Raw genomic sequence first — 17,302 nt, forward strand, 5'->3', positions numbered from 1 at the left:
ATTAGGTTACTACATGACCTAACAATGACCAATACATCTACAGCATTTATTCATCTTAGTTAATGGCAATTTCTACATTTACCTATACATTGTTTAAAATCTAAAAGTTCTCGGAAGCTCTTGTGGTTTGGAGAAACCTGCATCCTTTATGGAACAGTTTCAGACACTGTGAGAAAAGATATATATATATATATATATATATATATATATATATATATATATATATATATATATATATTAATATTCATTACCTCCAAAAGTTTGGAAGCTTTAAAACAGCGTAATCGAACACTTTAATAAATGCTATAAAAATATATTGCTCATTGTTTGTTTCATAATAACAATTGAGACTGTATTGTAAAGTGTTAACAAAATATCTTTATAATGGTGATATATGTGATATATATGTGTGTGTGTGTGCGTTTGTGTGTGTTGTAGGTCTCTTCGTTAAAGAATCGCCTAAGAAAAGTTTCCTCAACGACAGGAGACGGTGTGGCCAGGGCGTTTCTGAAGGCGCAGGCAGCTCTGTTTGGTAGTTACAGGAACGCGCTGCACATTGAACCGGTGAGACAGGTTCAGAATGAAGTTTAGACTTGATCCAAAAGGTCATAAATGTTGGCTCTGAGCATTTAATGGGGCATTTGTGCAGTTGAATGTGCAAGATATTTAGGCTAGCTGGGAGACAGTGCCATCTAGTGGATAAGACCATGTAGCTCTGTGAATATAAATGCTGCATGTTTTTCTGCTTCACATGTTATGTTTAGGAGGAGCCAATCACTTTCAGTGAGGAAACATTCATCACACACAGATCCAGCACAATGAGACAGTTTCTCCAGAACGCAATCCAACTACAGTTCTTTAAACAGGTATTCCTCACGTTTACCTAGCTATCGAAATACATGCAATAGACCTTTATTGTTTTTATATAAAGCTTATTATAAATATAGCTTGATTTGGTCTAAGCTGTTTAGGACAACCAGCTGTTGTCTTTTTACCAATGTTTCAAGTACATCTCATGCACATTAAGGCATTTTCTTGTTTTGTCTGTTATATTGGCACCTTTTGTTTAAAACATCAGACTTTAGTGTTGTTATTTTTAACTAAAACTTTTTAAATGGTTTTTGTTTTAAATATTAGATAAAAAAATAAAGAAAAGAAAAATATAATGGTGATTTGGTACTTAAATGACTAAAACTGAAATTAAAAAAGCAAACAAACCAAATAAAAATGGAAAAGGCACACAACAAAATTGTGAATACTTAAACGTGTAAACTATTAAATAAAAGCTCTTTCAAAATATTAAAAATGACTTGAATATTATACACTGCCTGGCAAAAATTAGAATTTTAAATAGGCAAATGTTTAAGCAAATAATTGGATCATTATTGCAGTGATTATTATGTTTCTGGCATGTTCTATGTTTGGCAACAGTTCTTCTAACCCTATAATTGGTAGAGTGTGTAGCTTTTCATTTCTTATACAACCATGATAAATTCATCGACAGTCTTTGGGATGTGCTGTAGGAGACTTTACAGAGTGCTTGACTCTTGCATTACAATACAAGATCATGCGCAAAAATGAAAGCACCTCTTGATGGAAATAACATCACATTTATTTCCATCAAGAGGTGCATCGTTTTTGCTTGTGTTACTTATTTGAAAAAGTACCTCAAATATTTTGTTAATAGTAATGCGTTACTTTACAAATTACTTTAAAAGTAATGGGTTACATGCTTATAATTAGTCATCATCAGTTCAAACTAGTGAGTTCTTTCTTCGCTGGTTTTAAATGGAAAATAAATTAGTTTAATGCGAGACACCTGCATAGAGATCATTGCTTTAGTGTATGTGTGTGTGTGTTTGCAGTTTATAGATGGCCGTCTGGAGCTATTGAACACTGGTGAAGGGTTCAGCGATCAGTTTGAGGAGGAGATCAACATGGGAGAATATGCTGGTAAGAGACTAACTTTGTCTGTACTATACTGTACCATTGAGTCAATGGTACAGTACAGCTAATAAATTAATGTTATTATATGTTACTGTTTTTTTAAATTTGCTTGTGTCTGTGCCTCTTAATTTTTTTTTTTTAATTACAGGCAGTGATAAGACATATCAGTGGCTTTTCACAGTGAAGGTGACATTTCTTGAATTTTGTTTTTGTGTGTGCTGGAAAGGTTAATTTGTAATGATTTTAATATTTTTATTTTTGTAGTGAGTATGTGTATTTGCTGTAATTGATCTGATGACGTTTTTTTTTCCATCTTTCACTTTCAGAAGGGCAGTGGGGCCATCTTAAACACGGTGAAGACAAAGGCAAATCCTGCAATGAAGACAGTTTACAAATTTGTATGTATCTATGTGCAAACACTTGCTACTTATTTCTCAACTTCTTGTGTTATCCATGAGAGGGGATTTTCTATCATTTTCTTTATATATATATATATATATATGTGTGTGTGTATGTATGCATGTCCTGGTTTCCTCTGTGAATTATGTTTTTTTTCCATGAAAGAGATTCCTCTGTTTACACTGTCTGATTTGTCTTTCTTTTCATTATGATACATGTCTCTGTGCCGTCTGTTCATAAGGGATCTTCTCATGTTTCCTCTACAGGCCAAAGACCATGCCAAGATGGGCATCAAAGAAGTCAAAAGTAGACTTAAACAAAAGGTTCAAACATTCACTCTGACTCTCACACACGCAAACACATTTATTCATTGTTTTTGCATAAACAAATGTGCTTGCATTCTCATTCAAACGCATTCACTTCCAGGAGCTTACAGAGAACGGCTACTCAGAAGAGCCTGGCTCTACTAACTTACCCTCCACACACAGCAAAGACTCCCTCACCTGGGACCAGAGACGTCCAATCACTGTTCATTTTGGACAGGTGGGTGTGGGGACTTTTAGTCCCATCAGTTATGTTATTTCAGTTAACATGGACATAGTAATTAGAATTTGAGCCCATTTAGTTTAGTTTAGTTTTGTTGGATTGTTCATTTTTAGAAAGCGTATCAGAGAATCCATATTTTTATAGATAAAAGTGTGTGCATGTTTGTATGTTTGGAGCAGACTGAGCAGGCACCTTCCCCACGGCCCCCGCGGCCACAACGCCCCCCTCCCCCCCATCCCTCCAAACTGCAGCGCAGCACACAACCAGTGAGTACATGCCGCTGCCCTCTGACCTCTGACCTGTCACCCTGAGCTCACAAATTCCCCTCTGACCTGGCTGCTGCACTGGAGTGTGTTCTATTTGTGTTCTGCAGGACACTGTTGGTCTGCATGCATGTATTTATTTACATGTCTGTGTGATCTAACTTCAGTTCCTTTTCCACAGATCAATGCTCACTCACACACATGAATGAATTTGTCATGTGTGTTTGCCCTTACTTTCCTACGACACACACTTGTTTCCTCTTGTTTCAATCTCTTCTCAGGGCTTGACACTTACTTTTTTTCCCCAAGGAGCACGTGCTCCTAATTTGAAAAATGTGTGCATAAAAATGAGTGCATAAAATAATTTCAAGGGCATAATGATAATGTATTAAATAGTAAAAAAATCTACACAGTTTTTAAATATTTTTGATTCAAACTGTATTTATTTAAAGGCTCACTGAAGCATCTTGAAACACACAGCGTTATTTAATGTGCTGATGTAATTTCCACCGAAAAAGGAAGACTGGGCAGGACATCCCCTTTTTTAAAATGGCTAAGAGTGTTTCGTTTATATCCCAGCTCAGCCAGAGCTGTTAAAATCAGTAAAGCTGCATTAGACAGCTTAGATTCCCATTTTAGATCTAATATGAAACTGATACTAAAGCATAACAGTGAACACAATCATGCTGAGGACGTGCAGTTTAAAAAATGTGTAATTTATGTTGGTGTATGCTACTCGTCTGCTATTTCTAATGCAGAGTGAATCTTTCTAACTGTTTATCCTTCTAATCTCCTCCATTTCACTTTATAATATAGCATTCTGTGTAGAATACAAATGGGTCTGACACGTTTTGTGGTCTGCGCCGACTCGTGCATGATCAGCTCTGTGCTATTGTGTCTCTGGACCGGAGCAGACTGTGTGCATGTAGCAGAGACAATAACGTGAAACCAGACTTAATTTTCCCCAATGGAAAGCATACTTGCTCTGTCTGAATCATTCCCTATCACCTATAGTGCACTCTGTGGAATTCTCCATGTAGAAAACTATTATAGTATATAGGGGGCGGACGGTTTAGATTCTAGAGGGCATTTGATTTGACAGAAAATCTGACGAGAAGCTGAAGTGCAGAGTTATGGCATCAAAATCAATGATTCATATTGGCGAAAGTAATAGGCTGTAAGTTTTGAATGCTTATGTCTTATAAATCTGATTGTTTTGGAGCATGCTAGCTTACAGATAACAGTAAGATACATTCATACTAAAAGCCAAAAAACTTCCATTTGATTTTAATGGGGACTTTCATAATTGTTGAATTATGTATATACTAAACATTCAATTAATGTAAAGATAGAGTTTATTTTGTGATGAAATACCACTAATAACCAGACAAAAATGTTCTCTATACTGCAGGACTTCTTTATAAACAAGCCCAAAATACACTGGGACTCTTATTATGAAATGTATTTACTCTTCTTAATTAAACATGAGGCAGCTAAAATATGGACTTTTAACAACCATCTAAAGCATATTACAATACAAACACCATAAAGTAAACAATCTCATAATTCATCAACAATAGATCATAAGCAATTGTTTGAAATAAATACATTGAGTGTAAACTGCTCTGAAACTGCAGGCTTTGAACCTACAGTGCTCAAAAATAAATCATCGCCAATAATCACACTAAGCCATATTAGTTTTAAAGTTTTCTGTCCTTAAATTTAAGACCTCTTAAAATGATAATTAAGGCTTTCGTTATACCATTGAAGATATATATATATAAGGCTTTTTATGACCTTAAATTTAACAAAAACCTTGGGGACCTACTTTTTATTCGCACACATACTTCCAAATACAAGTTCACAGATCTATGTTTAATAAAAAATGCGAGTGAAATGATCGTCGAGCCCTAATTCCGGACCTTGAGAGCTAGGTGTGTTTAAAGTGTATTTAAAAAGCTTTTCAGCTTATTTTTGCCTCTAAATCAGTTTGTACTATCTGTATAGAAGAAACTGAGCTGGATAATTGTGGAAACCTCTTACAATTTAAGATGGTTTAAAGTGTGCTTTACTTTCGCTGCCACTCTAGGTTTAAATTTCTGTTTAAATTTTACAGGATTTTGACCTCTGACCTAACAGTGACATCATCTACAAGTACAAGGATTTAAAATGTCCAGAACTTTTGTAGACATTAGGATGCTGTTTAAAACATGTATTTTGCATGTGTTTGCAGGCTCGACCACCTCGTCCTCTGGTGGCAAAGAGACCACGCAGTAACATTGGGGTAGAAGGAAGCCCTGAACAGTAAGACTTAAACGCTTAACTTTTCTCACACATGCTCTTGCAAAACAAAATGCCAATGGTCTTTTTGCTTCTGCTGGTTTTTATTGCACGGCTCTTTAGATTATTTTATTCCACAACCATGGCATTGAGCAGTCAGAATGTTTTTGTTTAATGATCGCTAAACTTTATATTTGTCCGTTAAGAAGAACAATGAACTGGTAAGAAACACAGAGCTGGATGAAAGAGAACTAGTTATGCTATATTTTAGCTATGCATGTTAAATAACTTGTTTAGGAAAAAGTAACTTGGGTTGCAGATTGCTAAAAATATATACATCTAATATTGTAATATTGTATCTGTGTTTTTCTTGTTGTTAGGCCAATTTGTTATATTTGTAGTGAACTATTTAGCAGAAGCTTAAGGCAATTAAAAAAAAATACTGAAATCTCAAACCAAGAATCTCTTTTTTGTTTTTTGACTAGTATCGTAATGTAATAAGTGGGATAATGTACAGCCAGCTGATCATTATTGCTAAATAAACTCCTTTGGTTTGATAAGATGCCTCTGATTTGCTTCTGGGTCCTGATCTCTTTTTATTTTGCAATAGTGGCTGGAAGTGTTATTTTAGTATCATTTATATACCGTGGTGTGACAGGCAGCAGGGCGAGGGACCGCGAGAGCGGGCCGGTGATTAATGTAATGAAGTTAGTAGCTGGGAAGGAAGGAGGCGGGAACCGGCGAACGTTTAACAACATTTATTAATTCAAAAATAAATAAACAAAACGAAAGTAAAACCGCGGGCAGCCCCTCACGGACGACTGCCCGCGAACACACAAAATAAAACGTGGGCAGCCCCTCACGGACGACTGCCCACAAACACATAAACAAAACATAACATAAAATTCCAGGCCTGGTCCTCTCTCGTCTTCCGCAGCTCTTGCTCCTCCTTATATTCTCCCGTCACATGGCCGCGAGACGAGACCGGTATGCCACGCAGCTGGCACTCGTGAACATTAATCACCGGCCCGCTCTCGCGGTCCCTCGCCCCGCTGCCTGTCACACCACATATACCATTATATTTTTATATCAATATTCTGACTTAGGTTTTTAACCATTGTGCTGTGTGCTTTTGTCAGTTTAAAAAAAAAAATATATATATATATATTTATTTTTATTTTGAAATGTTTGTTTTTACACTATTTATATTTTTTTTTTTCAATGAACAAATGTGTTTTTTAATAGTTTTAGTTAGCGATAACACTGGAGGCTGGCAGGCTGTACTGTGCATTATCCCTTGAATATTTGAATATTTGAATATTTACTAGCACAGCAAAAATGTTGTGGTCTTGATTGTGTGATTGCATGTCTCACTTGCTCTTTCCTTCTCTCTCACTTTTGTGTTCTCTTTCACACTGGGATGGTCGTTTTTGTGATCTGTGTGTTTGTGTGTGGTTACACCTGATACTTGGCTCTCTATGTCTCTGCCAATTTATGTTCATGCTTTCTTTTTTTGTTGTTGCTGCTGTGCATCTCTGTATGCGTGCGTGTTGACGCTGTAGTTATGTGCGTCCAACTCGTCACTATACAGTGTTTCTGTGTGAGGACTCTTCGGGTGACGAGCTGTCTCAGGATGATGACTCCATTGCTGCTTTTCCTGAACACTTCCTGCTTTCTGCTCCTTTTGAATGGTCTCTGTTCAAGTGGTTTTTATCCTTGATTTCTATAATGTCTATTTGTCTTAAAGTGAATACTTGATGACTTCACATACGGTTCCCCTAAAAGTATTTGGACACACTCCAAATGTATGCATTTCATTACATTAGATTATAAAATATCAAACCAAGTGGAAGCATTAGATGTACTGATTCTGTTTAAAACACATTCAAGTTGTAAAACTTAATGCGGCAGCAAATCTAATCTGCCGCGAGTGTAGTCTAGAAAATCTCAAAAGACTTCTGAGCTAGAAAAACCAAAAACTCACCTCCCTCACAGTCGTCATGAAGGGCAAAATTAGCCGTATAGACCAAAAAAACTATTTGTACCAGTCTGTAAACATGCTTTTTCTGCTGTTGGGCATTTTAACATGGCACTCAATGAGATTCTGCCCCCTTCTGGAGCCTGTCCCTAGCAGCCAGTCGATGAAGTGCAGTTTACTTCTGTATAGGAGGATCTTTGTTGACATCTTTGTACGCATGCGCGAGTGGTTGTGTGGCAACAAAACAAACAGTATGGCAGGCTGTAAAGACACGGCGAGCACTTTCAAGAGAGTTAGCGTGCGAAATCCACAATATATAAGCACTTTAACATCTGAAGACCGGAGGAGGTTTGGAGAGAAGCTCAAAATTTGTATTGGTGACAAAATTGAAGTTATTCAAAGCCCATATGAGATCTGGGATGACAAAAAACGTTGGTCCGACTCGCCCGTGTCTTGGCCACCAATCTGCTGGGGAGACATTTATTCTTGTTTAATAGAAACCCCTGGACCCTTCACTCATGAAAGATGGAAGGCTTTCAAAAGTCTGAGGCTTATGATTATTTGGTTTCTCGCAAAGTTGGGCCGATCTTTTCTGCCAAACAGAAAGCAGTGATCGTGCTAAAAGCAGAGGTTAGACCTGTCCAAGCAGAGTCACAGCGTGATTCGCATCTCCCGTGGTTGATCGCCAAAGAGAACGGCGAAATCACTGCTCACTGCGACTGCAAAGCCGGGTAAGTCTTCATTGATCAGTGTTCTTATTTACTTATTTATTGAAAATGTAGTGACTGTTGTACCAATTCAATTGTGTTCAGTGTGAGACTTCCAATGGCGTCTGTACTAATTATTACTAATGTCCGTTCATATCGCTGAATAGCCTTTTCTTTTGCTTTTAAGTTTTGCGATCCATAATAGCCCTTTTTGATGTGAGAAACATAGTCTGGGTAGCCTAGAAATCTAGACGCACCCTAGCGGCAGCAAATTTAATCTGCCCGCAAGTGTCGTCTAGGAACTCTCAATACCCTTCTGAGCTGTATTCCTCTCAATCTGGACGGGCCAATCACATCGTGTGTAGAGTCGGCGGGCGGGGCCATAATGACGACGGCCGAGTTGCGTTTGCGTGCTTCTAGTAAACACAGAAACTGGCGAACGGCGGCGGTCTTTCGAATCAGCTTTGACTGCGATTCTGGAAGACTTGGAGTTAAGCTTTTCTCTGAGAAAAGAACAAAGAACGGCACTGAAGTCATTCTTAAAAAGGGAAGATGTGTTTGGAGTTTTGCCGACCGGATACTGCGAATGTTTAATCTATCAACAAGCTCTGTTTCACCTTCGTTGCTCTGGTTGGTGGTAGCGCTATCCTATCGCGTGCAGAGGGAGTTTAAAAGACAACCGTTTATCCCGCCCCTCGGATTGAGCCCGGTCAATGGTGAGTTTCCAGACCAAACATCTTGATGTGGGTCTGGCTTGTCAGGCTATAGTCTGGGGGCTGTGGATCGTGGTTTGGGACACTTTAATCAGAACGCGAGAACATATGACTTTGTTGATTTGACTCAGTTTTATTTATTTTTTATTCAATCTTCTATAAATACATAGTCACTGAGACTTACCATGAACAAAATGTGCCTCACAAACTTGATCAGAAGCTGCAGGAATCCAGGCTTTCTTCGGAGCGTCCAGGTTCAATCGCCTAATTGCGTGCAACCATTTCTTTCGTTTTTCACTATCCTTTTCGGAGGGAATTCTAAAAAACTTCTTATCAGGCCCCCAACGAGCCGTACAATCGACCACACAGCAAGAATGAACCATCCTCTTTTCTAAATCCTCCTCCAAACGTGCAAAACAATCAAATTTCAGGTATCTAGCGGTGTTTCTTGCCACACGACTCCCATGATGCAACACGACAAACATAAACAATGACGTCACAAAAGATCCGCCTATTGGCTTCAACAGAAAGGGGGAGGTTGCCGCTTGATGGAAATCTGGAACAAATCACCTACCCTGTCTGTAAGTGTCCAAATTCTTTTTGGGGCAACTGTGCACCATGATATTTAGTTACTCTGTGGCCTGTTAATTGTGTCTTTATTGCCGGCTTAAATACGTTTTATTGCATGGCTAGATGTGATGAGGCATGCAACAGCTTATTTACGTAAAGTGATTTTATTACGTTAACTCTTTTCTGCCCATTTCAACAGCTTCTCATCTAACATGAAAATTACAATGTGTGTCTGTACTTGTTTGTGCATGTGTTGTACGTTGCGTGTGCTTTTTTGTGTTTTTGTGGCGTGGATGTTGTGCACATATGTGTTTTTGTTTGCGTATGTGACTTAGGCCCCAGCCATACAGGTCTCTAAAAGAGGCGGAGCTTGTGGAAGAAGGTGAGGAGGTTGGAGAGCGCTTCCAAGGTAACACTGCTCCGTCCAGCCCTGTGCTACACAAGTTCTCTGACCTGAGCCTGTTGCAGGATGCCTTTCGTAGTCAGCAGGGGGAACCAGAATGTACAGAAAACACAAATTCCACAAAACCTTCTCTCAGCACACACTCTACACTCAGTTCTGCACGGAGTTTGGAAGAGCTTCGAGCAGACCCACAGCATGCCAACTTCAACTACCAGGTTAGACTATGTAACGATGTAACACATTTTTGGGAGTGACAGCCACAATTTAATGCATGAGATCATCACCTAAATTGTTCTTTCCCAACCTCGTTCCTGGAGGGAATACAATTTTTGTATTCAAAAACACCTGACAGTCATCAGGCTTTGTCGAGATTTAAGACCTGAAATTAATGGGTCAGATTGTTTAGTCTCCAGAATCAGGTTTGAGAAACTATGCCCTAAATTATTGTTACCACCCGAAAGACCCGTCATTTTTGGAACACAAATGAAGATATTTTTGTTGAAATCTGATGACTCAGAAAGGCTTTCATTGACACCCATAAAAGGCACTAAAGGCATTGTTACAAAGCCCATCTCACTACAGTTGCTATACAATCATTTTATGAAGCGACGAGGATAGTTTTTGCGCGAAAAAAAAAAAAACTAAATAATGACTTATATAGCGACGGGCTGATTTCAAAATAAAGTTTCGAACGGTTATGAATCAGTGTATCGATTCATGATTCGAATCACCAATGTCACGTGATTTCAGCAGTTTGGCAGTTTGACACGCGATCCGAATCATGAATCATTATGCTGATTCATAATGGTTAGAATCTTTGTTTTGAAATCGACCTATCACTATATAAGTCGTTATTTAGTTTTTCTCTTCGCTTCATAAAATTATTGTAGAGTCACTGTTGAGATGGGCTTTGTAATGACGTCTTTTGAGAGAGGAAATGACATGGGTGTCAATGAAGGCCTGTCTGAGCCATCGGATTTCAACAAAAAAATAAGTCTTGCAGGTGTCGAACGACATTAGGGTAAGTAATTAATGACATAATTTTCATTTTTGGGGGAACTAACCCTTTAATGGTTTTAGGATTGGATTGTGGTTTTCACTCCCGGGCAACTACAAAATAACTGTCTGTGTTAATGACCTCCATCTAAAAACTTGTTCTAATTGTTTGCTCTCCAGCGGATGGATCTTAGCTCTTGTGATCGCACACGTACTCTCCCAGGTCTTAAGACCACCAATCCGTACAGCAAGCTCTGGAGTCAACATGAGGACCCATCTATGCTGTTTGGCCGAGTGTCACCGTCCTGGGAGAGACCTCTCTCCGTGCCACCCTTGGAACCCCCTGAGGCACGCCCACCCAGCAGAGACAGTTCAAATCCCAGTGGAGAGAAGACTGAGGGGGCTTGTATCACAATCCCTCGTCCCCAAGGTCGGAAAACACCCGAACCGGGTGCAGTGCTGGGCGGGGGATCCCTGCTCCGCGGGGTCAAACAGGTCAGTGAGAAGGAGGGAGGAATGTCCACTGGAGGGCAGGAGTTTCGACAAGCACTGAACATGTCTCCTCACTCCCAAACACAAACTGAGGCAGACTTGTTGAAGCCCACCGAGACCAACGATGAACAGGACTTGCTCAGCTTGTTGGACCCGCTGTGTGGAGCAATAAAGAGCGAGGGTGCCCCATCCCTCTCTAAACCCCCTATACCTCCTCGACCTAACCCCCCAAACCTGCCCGCATTCCCACCTCCAGTGTCACTGAACCCCTTCACCCAACCGTCCCAGTACCCGCAACAAAGGCACTATAGTCCTGTTGCCCCAGGTAACCCTTTCACCCCAGTCTACATGCCTCCCCCAGGTGCCAACTACTTCACCAACTCTCCTCGCCCGTTCTCAGTATATGGTCAGGCACCCGCTGTGGGTGTGACCCCAACAGGAGGGTCGTGGTCAACTGGGCGCGTTCTTCCGTCCTCCAGCAGCAGTGGCTCTCTCTCAAGCCTCTTAGACTCGCCTGCTCCGGCTACTCTTGGCCAGCCTGCGCAAGTCTCCACAGATGCACCCCATGACCCATTTAGTGACCTTCTTACCATGGCAACCATACCAACCGTAGCGGCCACACCCCCCCCAAAAAAGGTGGAGGACTTGCGGAGAAGGTGGGAAACTTTCGACTAGCTCTGCCCATTTATTTCCTCTCCTGCTGCTACCAACCAGTGAGGAACTGCAAATTTAGAGCCAGTGGGTATTTAAGACTGCGCCTCCTAGTGGCCTGAAAGCACTGTTGAACTTTTTCCTCCAGAGTGTGCTGTGCTTTTTTTTCGCACCGAGCTCACTCACTTAGCCTTATGCACATTGATGCTAATGCTGTATTCCCCATAACAACCGAATGAACCGGATGAACCAACACTGAAAAACATATTAGCAGGATAACACTGTATTTTCTGTAGCTAGCAGTGAAGTTCCCATAGGGATCAGACTACACTATTAAAGATACCATACAACATTGACCCATGTCCCAACAGTATCAATTAGACTGACTTTGATTTTATCACAGTAAACCTCACATTCACTTAACAGTCCGTGCTGTTTTAATAAGAAGCTTTTTTTAACCTTACAAATATAATAATTTGTCAACCTACCGTAACATCCACAAACAATTGTACATTGTAATAATGCAAATATTGTGTATCCCTAGTAGATTGCAGACTACACATTCCACATTACCTGCTACATGACACAAGGGCATACATTCTGCATCCTAAAATGCACATTGCATACTACATGTTGTGGCTGCGGTACCTGCTGGTTACGTCATATTTGCACTACATTACATACGGCATATACTACAATGCATACTGCACTACATATTGCGCCCTAGTACATGCTATATACTACTCGCTGCATAGAGCATAGTGTGTGCAGCACAATGTTAGCACTCAGAATAAACAGGCCTGTAGAGGTCAGGTATTTTAGAGGTCAAAAATGCAGGATGCATTAGCTCTTGACCAAACTGATCAAGAGTGCGTTGTTTTTTATTTTAAGATTAAATATGTGGTGAACGCCTCACTAGTACAGGCTTTCCCTCTTCCGTTTGCCTGCGTGTCAGTCCAAAAGTGTTCAAATGGGTCACCTGGAACTGGGTTCTGCTCAATTTCAATATAGTTTAGTTCTTTAGATGCTAATTGTCCACTTGCTTTGATTTGATTGTTGAAGTTTGAAATCTACTTTTATTCTGAGCATCACGAGATAGACTTATAGCTTTCATAAAGCGAACAATCAGACCTTTCTTTTTAGCACTACCTGTTCATCTAATCTTGCTACTGCCGTGCACTCTGCATTATGGGTATTTATTCGAATAGATCTGTTTTGTGCTTTTTAAGCATACATACTGCTATAAAGTGTGTTCAAATGAATCCTAACTCTAAAAGCTGTTTTTCATGTCATAGACTGTGCCTGTTTATTGGGTTTAGTTCAGCACGATCGTTGGAGGATCATTTTCATGCCATTTTTTTGGCTATATTTTTGTCCGAGACTTGCAATTAGGAGAACACTGTTTGTGCAGATCTTGACATGGAAAATAATTGTGTACAACCAAATGCTCAAATCCAAAAGAAACATGTTTGTGTGTTTTTTTTGTCCATGTCAGGGAACATCAGGGAGTGAATTGGTGTCTCTTCTTCTCTGGTTTTATTGTTGTATTTAAAGATATGAAATTAATGATATTTGTGTTATTAAAGTGTTCTTGAACCTCTGTATCCACCCCGTAGAGCTGTTAGAAAATCACTTTTTCTGTTAGTTAATTTGTTTAGACCGCCTTTTAATCTGGGCCTTACTGAGTGAGTTTAATTTGGTCCGTGTGTGTGTGTGTGTGTGTGTGTGTGTGTGTGTGTGTGTGTGTGTGTGTGTGTGTGTGTGTGTGGAAGTTCAGAGCTGTTTTTGCTGAGAGGTTTGTTGTGTATACCTAATCTCATTGCATGCATGGGTTGTTCAGACATTTTGGTTCAAATTTTGTCTTTGTTAAAAGCTGATTTTTACATGTTCACATGGGCTGTTAGGGTGATATGTGATTGGTACAGCAAACACTCTCATTGGTCAACAAATGTTTGGCAGGAATGGAAGCTGAGGTGCTAATTTTATAAGTTACCCTAAAGAATACATTGACTGTAATGCAAAACTTCACATTATTTACATCAAAATGTGTATGAGCTTAATCAAGTGCTACTGTAAAAGTAGACTTTAAATTAATATATCTAGTAAAAAAAAAATGCTGAAAAGTATCATTACAATTTTGACTGAAGCAGATGCAGTATTTTTATGTCATTTTTTTCACTATCTCTAAAATGAGCTGAATCTGTGATTTATTCCAACCCCCCACCCCACAAATGGATATAACTGGCAAGGCATTAATGTGTGTTTAGTGTTAAACGTTAAATGTGTCACTGTACAACAGACAAAGAGGCACGTCTCTGAATGTGACCCTGTATTCTGAGAGCGAAAAATCATCAAATTAATCTAATATAAGACAGGTTTTGAAAGTATGGCTTAGCACAGGCTTCAACGTTAGACCACCTATTGTATTTTGACAGGACCCTTTGAGGTTTGGACGTCTCTGATTGAATTGTAGTAGAGTTCATCTCTCAGCCAGATAAAAATGATCAAAATGCGTTTCTGATGTGTAAAATACAATTTTCTCATGGAATGTATCCTAATGTGAACTCATATCCTGTTTATCATTTTGCACTTTTTTATCTTTATTTGGATGTTATTTTTGTGTTTGCCATGATTAAAAAGCACAGTATATTCCTGTGAAATTGGTGAGCTTCACATTTGTTTTGCTCCCATTGATTTATTTATTTTGAATCATGCTCATACCCAGTATTGTGCATATCAAGCATAGCGTCAGTTCTGGAAGGTCATGTTAGTCAAGTTCGCATCAGCTATAGGAATACGATGTCTATCACAACATGCGTATATAAGCTCCTTCAGTACTATCAGCAGCTGTCATGTTCAAAAAGTTGATTTATTTGACTAATTCCATTTAAAAAGTGAAACTTGTATTTTATATTCATTCATTACACACAGACTGATACATTTCAAATGTTTATTTATTTTAATTTTGATGATTATAATTTAGGAAAATCCCAAATTCAGTATCTCACAAAGGATTTTTAGAAATCTTGGCCAACTGAAATGTATGAACATGAAAAGTATAAGAATGTACAGCACTCAATACTTAGTTGGGTCTCCTTTTGCCTGAATTACTGCAGCAGTGTGGCGTGGCCTGGAGTCGATCAGTCTGTGGCACTGCTCAGGTGTTATGAGAGCCCAGGTTGCTCTGATAGTGTCCTTCAGCTCTTCTGCATTGTTGGGTCATATCGCATCTTCCTCTTCACTATACCCTATAGATGTTCTATGGGGTTAAGGTCAGGCGAGTTTGCTGGCCAATTAAGAACAGGGATATCATGGTCCTTAAACCTGGTATTGGTTGCTTTGGCACTGTGCAGGTGACAAGTCCTGTTGGAAAATTAAATCTGCATCATCATAAAGTTAGTCAGCAGCAGTAAGCATGAAATGCCCTAAAACTTCCTGGTATACGACTGACTTGACCTTGGACCTCAGAATACACAGTGGACCAACACCAGCAGATGACATGGCACCCCAAACCATCACTGACTGTGGAAACTTTACACTGGATGTGTACACTTACATGTGGATTGTTTGCCTCTCCTCTCTTCATCCAGACTTTGGGACCCTGATTTCCAAAGGAAATGCAAAATTGACTTTCATCAGAGAGCATAACTTTGAACCACTTAGCAGCAGTCTTTAGCCCAGATGAGATGCTTCTTATGCTGTCTGTTGTTCAAGAGTAGTTGACACAAGGAATGTGACAGCTGAAACCCATGTCTTTCATACGTCTGTGTGTAGTGGTTCTTGAAGCACTGACTCCAGCTGCAGTCCACTCTTTGTGAATCTCCTCCACATTTTTTAAATGGGTTTTGTTTCACAATCCTCTCCAGTGTGTGGTTATCCCTATTGCTTGTACACTTTTTTTTTTACCACATCTTTTCCTTCCCTTCACCTCTCCATTAATGTGATTGGACACAGATGTGAACAGCCAGCCTCTTTTGCAATGACCTTTTGTGTCTTGCCCTACTTGTGCAAGGTGCCAATGGTCGTCTTTTGGACAACTGTCAAGTCAGCAGTCTTCCTATGATCGTGTACCTACAGAACTAGACTGAGAGACCATTTAAAGGCCTTTGCAGGTGATTTGAGTTAATTAGCTGTCTACAATATGGAACCTTTCCACAACATTCTAATTTTCTGAGATGCTGAATTTTCCTTAGTTGTCAGTTATAATCATCAAAATTAAAATAAATAAATATTTGAAATATATCAGTCTGTAATGAATGAAAATAATATACAAGTTTGACTTTTTGAATGGAATTAGTGAAAGAAATCAACTTTTTGATGATTATCTATCTAATCTATCTGATTATCTAATTATATGACAGCACCTGTATTCTAATTATCAATCATCTTTGACAATAGTGGTCCTGACAGAAATTATGAATAATAATTTAGGGATGTTTAACATGTTAATTAAATGCTGCTAATTATAAGCAAAAATTATGAGATAAAAAAAGTCAAGCACAACTAATCATGCACTTGACCTTTACTCCATTTACACATTTAAACACAAAGACTTTTATTAAACAACATTTGCACATTTACATAAAAATATATTCCTAAATTGATGTTGCAGTTCACACTGTACTTTGTAGTTTTAGTAATTCCTAAGAATGCTCACAAAGGAAGCCACACTTATATGCAACAGACCAGAAAACACAAATTACAGCCACAATTTACAACATATACACAACTTGTAAAATGAACGCAACTTGCATTTAAAGCATTTAGGCATCAGCAAGGATTTGCTCTTATGTTTATCTCATCTCTCTTTTTTATCTTCATACACAGGCAGAATTGTATGTATTTTATCACTCATGGTGTTCATGTTTGCATGTGTATGCAGAGGTAAGTGTGTATAAACATTTGTGTTGGTGTTTATATCTTTAGTAGTCTCACACTTGTATGTGTATAAATGCATTTCCCGAAAATGCGAAGTGCGGTGATTGTCAAACAGTAAAATGTTCACAGGTTTTCCAATAATGGCCTCAATCAAAATATCCTGCGTTCACATTTTTGATGGAATTGCCATAATTACAAAATGACAACTGCTCATATTCTACTCAGTTATTTGTCTTGTGACTCCAAATAGCACCATGTACAGCTTGTCAATGAAAGCAAAAAAAATGTAATTACTTGATTATTTCCTCTTTGCCGTCTCTAATGTTTAATAGTGAAATTGTAGGTTATTGACTAAAATGAAATGGCAGATCAAACATAAACCTAGTGAAATTGCTAATGCTAAATTCCTACTGCTAACTAATCTGCATTAACTAGTCTTTTTTGGCTCTTTATATATGTAATTTGTAACTTGTAATGAG

The 17,302-nt window shown here is 38.9% G+C and overlaps 1 protein-coding gene across 4 annotated transcripts in view; it reads left to right on the forward strand.

The window, feature by feature from the left end:
• The window catches only part of dennd1a (DENN/MADD domain containing 1A), a 41,865-nt gene extending 28,305 nt beyond the window's left edge, over positions 1-13,560 (forward strand). The window contains exons 13-24 of one of the 4 annotated variants that reach the window (XM_067424482.1): positions 439-564; positions 765-866; positions 1,866-1,953; positions 2,096-2,133; positions 2,274-2,345; positions 2,613-2,669; positions 2,773-2,889; positions 3,072-3,158; positions 5,389-5,459; positions 6,998-7,126; positions 9,739-10,021; positions 10,983-13,560. In XM_067424482.1, coding sequence (XP_067280583.1) covers positions 439-564; positions 765-866; positions 1,866-1,953; positions 2,096-2,133; positions 2,274-2,345; positions 2,613-2,669; positions 2,773-2,889; positions 3,072-3,158; positions 5,389-5,459; positions 6,998-7,126; positions 9,739-10,021; positions 10,983-11,969 — 2,157 coding nt within the window. In that variant the 3' untranslated portion in view covers positions 11,970-13,560. The remainder of the gene's footprint in view (positions 1-438; positions 565-764; positions 867-1,865; positions 1,954-2,095; positions 2,134-2,273; positions 2,346-2,612; positions 2,670-2,772; positions 2,890-3,071; positions 3,159-5,388; positions 5,460-6,997; positions 7,127-9,738; positions 10,022-10,982) is intronic. The other 3 variants (XM_067424484.1, XM_067424483.1, XM_067424485.1) reach the window with 3 other exon arrangements.
• Positions 13,561-17,302: the final 3,742 nt, after the last annotated feature.

The sequence above is a fragment of the Pseudorasbora parva genome, chromosome 18 (assembly GCF_024679245.1).
Source record: "Pseudorasbora parva isolate DD20220531a chromosome 18, ASM2467924v1, whole genome shotgun sequence".
Taxonomy (NCBI): Eukaryota; Metazoa; Chordata; class Actinopteri; order Cypriniformes; family Gobionidae; genus Pseudorasbora; species Pseudorasbora parva.